The 10,000-nt window shown below is 38.2% G+C and overlaps 1 protein-coding gene across 7 annotated transcripts in view; it reads right to left on the minus strand.

Annotated features, from left to right (window-relative positions):
- Nucleotides 1-10,000, minus strand: part of bel (ATP-dependent RNA helicase bel) — a 112,396-nt gene that overhangs the window by 65,721 nt on the left and 36,675 nt on the right. For 4 of the 7 annotated variants that reach the window (XM_068378701.1, XM_068378696.1, XM_068378700.1 and 1 more), the window contains one exon: nt 3,980-4,009. The exons of the other annotated variants lie outside the window; for them this stretch is intronic. In XM_068378701.1, coding sequence (XP_068234802.1) covers nt 3,980-4,009 — 30 coding nt within the window. The remainder of the gene's footprint in view (nt 1-3,979; nt 4,010-10,000) is intronic. 7 annotated transcript variants of the gene reach the window in all.

The following is a 10,000-nucleotide window of genomic DNA, read 5'->3' on the forward strand; positions in this document are numbered from 1 at the left end:
AAAAAAGTTAAAAACACAAAGATTAATGACAGTCTAAAATAGGTGAGGAACAAGAGCGGTTTCTCTTCTCATGGAGCATTGTTGAAAAAATTGCCGACTTATAGGGTTACCTTCAACCGGACAGTCGTCTCGCATCAAGTCCTGATGCCCCCATTAAGGTTTTTAGTCTCGCACACAAACTTCATTGTTTAAGTGAAGAGTGTCTTGAACTGTAGTCTGTCAAGCCCCGTTGAGTCTACAGACAGAGAGTTGATCCTCAAGGCTGTAATCTTGCTTGCCTTAGCATCAGCAGAGGAGTGGAATCTGTACAATGGACCTTGTGAGACCATTCAGTGCCCAAGTGCAACTAAAGGAAAATATTGCAATTACACTAAGAAGTCAGTCATGAGGTTGGACAACAAGAGGAAAGATAGCAAGCAGGAACAGAAGTAGAGTAGAACATAAAAGTGCAGCTAGGGGACTAAGAGAAGCTGTAAAGACCATAAGTAATACCTTCAATACACTAACTACCAAAGTAGTCCCCGAATGGTGCTACTTGGCCAAATATGCCTGTTGCAGGAGGATGTGCCTCGGAGCTAACTCACTCAGCATTTCTATGAGCAAAACTCAATAGAGCAGCATACTATTAGGCATCTGGCCAGCAAGGAGCAACTAGAGCCATCTTGAGACTTATGTCTGATCATCTGCCACATCACACTGAATAGTGGGAAAGTATGAATTGAACATCAGGTTTGTAACAAGAATATTACAATAAATCTTCTATGACTACATAGGAGTCTGGTATGGGAGAGCAGAATGCCATGAGCTTCCCATTCTGGTTTGTGGGAACCAGATCAAATACAGGAGTCCTCCATCTCTCGAACTTTCTCGTACTTATGTATGTAGAGGCAATTTGGACCTACCACCCATCCCTTGTGACTGAACTGATCTACGAATAAATTCCCAAAGCCCAAGATATACCCGTCAAAGTGAACAGCCAACTCATGCATTTGTTTCATCATTTAGCACAGGGGGGAAACTGGTCCTCCCTTGATGCAGGCCGCTACTGTACGTGTTGCCGCTCAAAGGTGACCTAGTAATTCGGAAAATTATCCCACAAAAGACTGCAGTATCAGAAGCACTGCCTTCATTATGAATATGTATGGGCAGGCAAGTTACTCTGACTAGTTGTTGATATGAATATATCGTCCATATGAATAGCCCCAACATTCCTTCAATGCATCCGAGAACAGACATCCCCAGGGGATTAAGTTTCGATCGATTGCCATATTAATTCAGTGTCCCACAAGAAGTTCACGTCTACATATACATATATACATACACGTCTCACCTTCAATGGGGTATTGACAGATCGTGTCCAGTGTTTCTTCTATGACCACTGGCATAATTCAAGGAAAACAGGCAATTCTGAACTATCTGCCAAAACCTCAATGGTTGTTCTCGAAGAGACAAAATATGAGATTAGCTCCTTAAATTTGTTGTGCGACGAGGATGCTCCATAACGCAACGCTAACACACCAAGAGACACAAGGATGCAAAGGGAAAGTGAAAAGGAAACACGTGGGTAACACGCGGTAGGCACAAAGGATCGCACAAGGTAAGAGAGAGCGCGACGAGATGTTGATCACGTCGCGACCAGAAACTTACTGACGATTCGACGACCTGAGCTAGCACGCTTCCCGACCCCGGGTCGCCTCAGGGCACATTTCACACTGCCTGAGGTTGACCCCGTAGAAAACGGAAAGAGGGTAAACTATAAAAAAGCTGATCGGTTAGGTAGAGTTACCAGTAACTCCTAAGAAGGTAGTTCTAGGTAAGTAACAGTGTTGGAACAAATACAGATTAAGCAGATCTCTTTAAAAGTCCCTCACACACCTAATAGAAGCCATTAACGTTAGTTTCCTTCCTAAAAAAGGGTTATCTAACGAAACATTTTCATACAAGTCTATAATAGGTTTCGAACTCCTACAGCCTTCTTTATACAAGGATGTTGACAGTAGATGCCTGAAGAGCCATCTAAGATGACTAAGACTTCCTGTGTGCCTTTCTCAAACTCTAAACCTCATTTGACAGTGTACAAGATTTAAAATTCTGGCGAGTAGGAAACTATATGTGTGTGAGATACATGCGAGGGCATTGACCTAAACTGTTGAGTTCATAACCATCTCATAAGCTTTGGACCCCTGCCCATCCTAAATTGCACAATGGAATGACCGGCGTCTCCCAACTTGCAGCAGCGGACCAGGAGAAAACTAGGTAGCATCATCCCCTTCTCCAGGATATAAATGGACGAAAGATTGACAGGGACTAAACTAATACCAATCCTTAAATGCTTATTTGAAGAGCTCTCAATCCCTTATGGAGCTTTAAAGGAGACTGCACAGCAAGTAATGGATTGTAAACATCAGTTTCCTTTCTCTACTGCTGCCTCAATCTTTTCTGGAAAAACCAACCAGGTACTAATACTAATCTGATCTTTATAGCAAGGCAGCTTTCAGGGGAACCTATTTCAAGACGACACTACTGTATACACTGCAACTTCTAGCTTAAGGATCCTCGCAATGATGGGTCAATTTGTGTGGTCCAGTTTTTGCATCCTCCGGAGTGTACTACCATCTCTGACACATCTGAATGGGGGGGAGGGGGTTAAGGAGTTCAGGAGAGAATTTCTGGATATAGCTACTTGAATATCAATAGGGAGCACCAGACTGATGGGTCTATGAGTGTGATCCAGCTTAAACATCCTTTGAAGAGTAGTCCCTTTTTAGACACATTAGGGGGAAAAGAAGGGGAAGGAGCTATTTTGAGTGGATTTTGGGATCTAGCACCCAGAATATTCACTACCTCCAAATCCAAGTAATAAAGATACAAGTCTAACTCCAAATCCAAGTAAATAAAGATACAAGTCTATCACATTGCATGAAACCTTCCACAAGACATGAAATTCCAACTGCGACTGATTCTATCATGATTTATAACCATGACTGCAAGGTTCTGGAACTTTTTTCCAGACTTGCTTATCAGGAGAAAGGTACGATCACCAAACAATAACAAACCTCATCCTCTGAATACCTCATTAAAGCAGCAACAGCTAGGCAAGACCTGAATAGGGTAGCCGAATCAATACCATCCAGGGTAGACTAGGGTGTGCCTACTTTCCCTCATTCCAAATCTCTTACCCTGTTAATTGGACCAAGAACAGCATTCATCACTCATTCTATTAGATGAACACTCCTAGCCTCTACAATAAACACAAATATGGAAGAGTAGCAACAGAAATTAAAACAGACACGATTAAAAATCCAAATCATCTTTACTAACCAAACTTTCCAGAAGACAAACCAGGCATCATGGTACTAACACAAAAAAAAAACATACATAATCAAATGAAGGAAATGCTTCCCTAGCTATTCATGGCACATACCAGATATTTTAATAAAATATGTCTACTCTCAATGTTGTCAAATGAAGGATTAACCCAAAACAGGATATGTATATATATCTATATCAATGCTTCATTCCTCTTTGATTGTTTTATGGCTTAAATCAAAAAGTATATTAAAAAACTTAGGTTTTGTATTCTTGTCGGAACAAATTTACTTTTCATTTATCATTCAATGAAAAAAAAAAAATAAATAAAAAAAGGTAGACTGACAAAGCAAACCTCCATAAAAATCAAGCTGTGCACAATTCTGATAGGGTTTGTGAAGAGGCTCATCCCCTATAATACAACATTACTAATAATGAATCCAGGCAAGTGATGTCTAGTGTGTTGGCTAGTGTCAAGAAAAACTTGTTTAATTTCATACCATTTACTTGGCGATTTGCTAGAAATGAGGGGAAATATAGTGAGGAAATTCCATTCACAGTAGACATCATGAAAATACATGAAAACAATAATTTTACAAAGTGAAATTTCAGCAGTAAATTAGACAAAGATAATGTTCTTAGCCAGTAAATTACATAATGCAGTACTTACAAACGTTCAAGCTAGCGATCTCTTCATTTTCTAAAAAAAAAAATTATATATAGACTAATACATGAAACAATATTTCTAGTTTAACAAAAAATACAATATCAAAATAAGTCTCTGAATACAATATACCAGTTTACCGTTATAAATCAAAACTCAAGGTAATACAAGTTTAGCCATTTAGGTTTTGGAAAAAAATTAGTTCAAAAGCTTTATCTAAAATTCAAACAGATGTAATTCCTCAATTAATAAAACATAGACAATCAGTAGGTTTCTTATTCTGCTTAACTGATTCACTGTAATAATCATTAATATAAAGAAAGGAAACAATAGTATAAATTATACTATACATTCATTACACGTCATCAAAATACAAATCAAATGTAATGAGAAAATACATGCACATTTAAAATGAACAACATTTTTTTCTCCAAGAATAAAATTTGATCAGTTTTTTTTTTTTTCTTAAATAAAATTCCCCATCATTATTAACATCATTAAGTCTGGTGACCCTGGCCATGACAAAATCCTTGTCAGGTTCATGACTCCTAGCCAGGGAGCAACCTTAGCGTTATATGAATGGATGATCCTCAGAGGGTTAAAAACCAAGCATTGCATGAAAAAACAGGAAAGGAATATGGAAAATAAATCATCATAAAGTTGATAAATACATACCAAATTACCTATAAAACTAAATATATCGACCAGATTGGATAAATAGTGTCTGAATGCAGCTAACAGCCTTTTCTATTTCCAGAAAAGATTCATGGAAATAAAATGAATTAGCCCTAAGTTTGAACTTCAAATGATTCAGCAATACTAAATGGAAAACCATTCTACAATTTGATTACCCAGATAAAATTCTAGGATAATCTACCATTGAGCCTTACGAGAGGAAAGGAGTTTGAGAGGATATATCCAGACCAACTTTTTGTCCAAAAAACCCCCATTTTTATCTCCCCAACCCAATATTTTTTCAATCTAGCCAAAGACCAGTGCTGAAAATTACTTTATGGGGCGTAATGCTAAATATACTTTTTCATTGATACATACTATAGTTTTTTACATTTTGCAAAAAGAAATGTAGGCTCTCAAATAAACAGAATGACTGGAAGGCGCTGGACGTAAAACTGTCACATGAAGCAGAAGGTTGTAAAAGTTAAGGGGGCATACAAAACATCCTATGGGATTTAAATGGTTAGGCAAAAAATTCACTTTCTGTGAAACTGAAGAGTTGCAGGACTGGATACATGAAATTACAATCAAGATTTACATTTAGAACTTTAAATAATTTGCATGTAGTTAAAGAAACTCAAACAGAAGATAGAATTTCAAAAAATTTAATAACCCTTCTACCCACAATGGACGTACTGGTACATTTCACAAAACTCAACCCTTAACCCCATGGACGTACCGGTACGTCCTTGCAAAAAACTGCTATTTGCATTTATTTTGCATATTTTTGATAACTTTGAGAAATTTCAGGCATTTTCCAAAATAATGAGATCAACCTGACCTCTCTCTGACGAAAATTAAGGCTGTCAGCGCCATCTAAAAAAAATATATTGCAAACCATGCTTAAAAAAGAAAAACGCCTGGGGGTCAAGGGTTTGAAAGTTCCAAATAGCCTTGGTGGTAAAAGGATTAAAGATGGTTAAATGATTATAGTGGTATTGTTTGCAACAATTTTTAAGTCTCACCTATTCAAATAATGTAACAAATATCGTGGGTATTGCAGTCAACTACCCATAAAACGTCTTGTGCGAAGGACTGTACTACAAGCACAGCAAAAAGGGTACTGTCCCATCTATCACCACAAATTTTCTCGTTTGTCTATTCATAATCTTCTCTACCTTTCCCTGTTTTGTTTGCATTCTTTAGAGACCCATTCTTTGCTACACATCTTCAGCAAATAAACAGAATTTCCCATAGGACAATGAATACAAGATAAGTAATCAAGCTGTCTGTCTGTCAAGTTTAGTATAGAAACCCTTTTGAAAGATTGAGTATATACAACAACCCCCTTAAATTGCAAGGCTACTATAGGTAATCATACTAAGCTTCCTAACTTGAGCCAATAACTGACTACTGTACTGGTAACAACAAAGTAATGACACCACCACCTTAGGAGGTACCAGTCATCAATCAACTACCACACTATGTTTCAAACACAAGAATTCAAATATAGGACATACGCACAGTCTTTTTACAATTATGCACATACTGTTCAAATATGTCGGTTGGCGTCAGAATGAATATGCATCAGTGTCCTATAACCTAACATTCTTCACTGATTATCGTATCAAAATTGGTGCAAGATAAGCCAGTTTATCTTATCCAAATAGGTGTAAGATGAGCTTGCTTATACAATTCAATTTAGAGTACGAGAAGCAGTTAGGTTATATAGTACAGTAAAGTTTAATGTTGAACAATCTCAAAGTTCCTCCAGTGTTCTATGCAAACTGGTATTTTATGTTATATGACTGGGAGGAATATTTTTACTTGTTAGTAAGACAATCATCAGTACTAGCCTAGGTTCATGATACTTATGAAAAATTAGCATTTTAGCTGTAAGCTTTACAGAGAATATCACAAATTTTAAAACTTAACATTTTGTCTAGATACAGAAACCCAAGTCCTTCAATAGGGTAAGATTTTGGCGAAAGCTGTTAACGGCCAATACAATCCTCAGCGCATTCATTCTGATTCTGGCTGTCGAGCTGTGTGGTCGTCCTCCCAGTGGGCAAGAGTTCACAGTAGGAAGAAGAGATCCAAACGTTCATCATCCTCCCACAGATACTTTCTAAGACAAACCATCATTATCCCTCAGGTTCTTTCCAAGAGATCAGAAAAGTCAGCCAGATCCCGAGTTAGAAACCTCAACGCTACAGCCCTTCTTTGGTTAACTCTTCTGAGGGCAAACAGATGAATACCAACGAATTTCAGATTAAAGGCAAGTTCCCAAGGAGTTTAGCCCTAACCGATTCCCTAGCCTTGAGTAACAGGGCCGCCTCCCTTTGTGGATGAACCCCAGTCTTCAGTTTTGGAAATACGAGCTGTTGACCTTCCTCTAGCCAAAGCTCTCAGTTTCAAATGAGAAGCCCTCTTCACAGCCCATGGTCATCAACTCCCATTACAAGCACTTCATCTCAGAGTTATCTGCATACTGATCTAGTAGTACGGTACACAGTTTTTCGGGCTATAGCCCAGTCAAGCTACCTGATTTGGCTCTCTTAAACCAGGGAAGAGCACCCCTGTATCTCTCTGGGCTTCGGTGCCGACAAAGCTCCCAGAGGCATGCATAGTTATGGAGCGAATTAACGAGTCCTCTAGTGGCAGTGACCCTCCGCAGTGTATGTGAACCTCAAGTGAGTGAGGGTTCACTTATGAGCAACAAGCTTACAGGAGTACACACACCGAGCCCCCAGAGCATTCGAACCTAAAGTGAGTGAGGGTCCTCTTGTCAGCAACAGAATCACAAGAGCACACAATCAAGCAGCAAGAAACCAAAAGGCTAGCTAGCGCAGGCGTAAGCGACCCTTAGCCCGGAGACGTTCATTCATGAATGACTTTCCCCACAAGAGTAGACACCTTTAAAGGTTTTGTACAAGCTAAGAGAGGAGGCCTTTGAAGTACACTTTATTTTCTCTATGCAAGCAAAGCCTGAAAGCTAACGGCTTGGTCGAGTGACAGGTCAGTTACCTTACCAGACCTTTTGCTGAAGGCATCAAAACGAACAAGGGGAAGGATGTCGTCAGTGATAGCAATCCCCCGGCCATGTCTCCACTTGTGGGGGGATGCCTGTTAAGTTGGTTGAAAAGGTGGCAATTCCACAGGACAGAAACAGAAGCTTGGAAAGTAGAAGTTCTTCGCGTTTGATAACGTCTCCCGGTCACAAACTTTCTCCAGCACTGATGTGCCATTGATTATGTGAGAGGGGATCCATCAAAGACATTCCTTTGGGAAGAGGTCAAACATATTAGACAAGAAAGAGGTCAAGGAGGATCCCAACTCATCTCCAGAGGTAGCAGTTACAGTAAAAAAGAAGTTTTGGGAGCCCTTTACAGTAGTATTACATCATATAAATTTATATAAAAATGGTAATAGCACCTTCCGAGAAAGCTGTACCTCTCAAACCATGAGAAAAGTGTTATCTTGTATTTATCAGTATCATTCAGCTTCACCACACAGTTTTCACTAATTTGCATCCTTATTTTGTATTAGTGCTTGCTTCATGTAATTTTCCCTGTAAGGGCGAGTTCAGGAGACTCACTATAAATATTCATATAGGGTTGCTGTTCATATGCATTCAATTCTCATTTCCCTTAAACTTATTTTTCTAATTACTGTACCAGATTTTTTATCCCAGGATTTAATAGTTTGGGTGCATAACCATTTCCTTTCATCATCAAGCTTTTAGTATGGTCCAGTTTTTTAAATTTATGCGACTTTTATAAAATGCTGTTATCATCCGTTCCACTTTTACCTTTTACTAATTTATATGAAATAAGGTAATGATTAAAATTAGAAAGCAATGTATGCTAAAATCATCTAAAACTTGATTAGGCTGGGGTCACACATCTGCAACTCACTGCGATGATAGAAAACAGCCAAATTTTTCAGTATTGCCATTCTACAACTAATCCCCCTCGAACATGGGCAGAATATCAAGGGAGGGTTGCTCAACATGTCGCGCTGCCCAGCCATGTCTTGCACAGTTAATCCGGTCGAGACCATGTTGCAAACATTTTGGCCGCTGCGATTCTCTTCAGCTGCGAAACTTCGCAGAAAAGTCCTAGGCAAATCGTACCTCACTACGCCTTGGAAAGGGTTACTTTGCAACAATTGCAGGTATGTACGACAAAATCATTGTAGGATCTAGCGAGTACATAGAGCCTGCGATCTGGCAACACAGCATCACGACCATGTGACATTTCCCGCTTGCTTAAAGGCAGTGATAGGGAGATTACTCTGCAACATTTCGCATGTCCAACTCTAGTCACTATGAATGAAATCAATAAAGAAAACGAACATGAACAAATAAAATCTGCAATGCCAAATAGAAAATAAAAAATATGAACAAATAAAAAGATGTTGAATGGTCACTATGAATGAAATTAATGAAGAAAAGGAACATGAATAAATAAAATGTGGAATCAATATCAATGACAAATAGAAAATAAAGAATATGAATGGATGAAAATATGTTAAATTGCCACTGAATGAAATCAATAAAAAAAATAACGTGAACTAATAAAATGTTCAATCATCATCAATGACAAATAAAAAATAAAGAATATGAATAGATAAAAAGAATGAAGAAATGAAATCAATAATAACAACTAATGTGAATAAATAAAATGTGCAATCATTATCAATGACTTAACTAGAAAATAAAGAATATGAACAAATAAAAAATGTTAAATGATCATTACGAATGAAGTAAATAGAGAAACTTCTTTATATACCTCCTTGCCAATCGTTGTATATTCGCTGCCAAGTCAAGTGGCAATCTAGCAGTATTCTTGAGCACTCGCAATAAATCTCACAGGAATCCCCACTAATCCCGATTATTTGCAGGGTTAAACCCAAGCTGAAAGCAGTAAGCGGCGACTCCTGTTCAACTCGCCCTCCAACAGTTGCCCGAATCCAAGAATAAGCGAGCGGGAACCTAGTAAGAGGCGTGCAACAGGTCGTTCCGACATAAAACAACAGAACGATCGCTAGACTTTCCATAATTTCTTGGATTTTTTAACATTGCAAAAAGTTGCAGAGCTTAGTTGCAGATGTGTGACCCCAGCCTTAGGTCAATTAAATTACCTTCTAAACTGAAAGAATCAAACATGATTGTTCCATTGATAAGTTGACAAACATTTAATACCTTGCCAATTTTTCCCAAACTAATAATGAACCTATAAAATAACAGTGAGCTTTCTGTATAATAAAATTTTTGACATTTAGTTATCCACACAATACACTTTGCTTCAAGTCACAGTATGCATCAAACAAGAAGCAAACGAGATTAAA

This window comes from Palaemon carinicauda, chromosome 8 (assembly GCF_036898095.1).
Source record: "Palaemon carinicauda isolate YSFRI2023 chromosome 8, ASM3689809v2, whole genome shotgun sequence".
NCBI classification, from domain to species: Eukaryota; Metazoa; Arthropoda; class Malacostraca; order Decapoda; family Palaemonidae; genus Palaemon; species Palaemon carinicauda.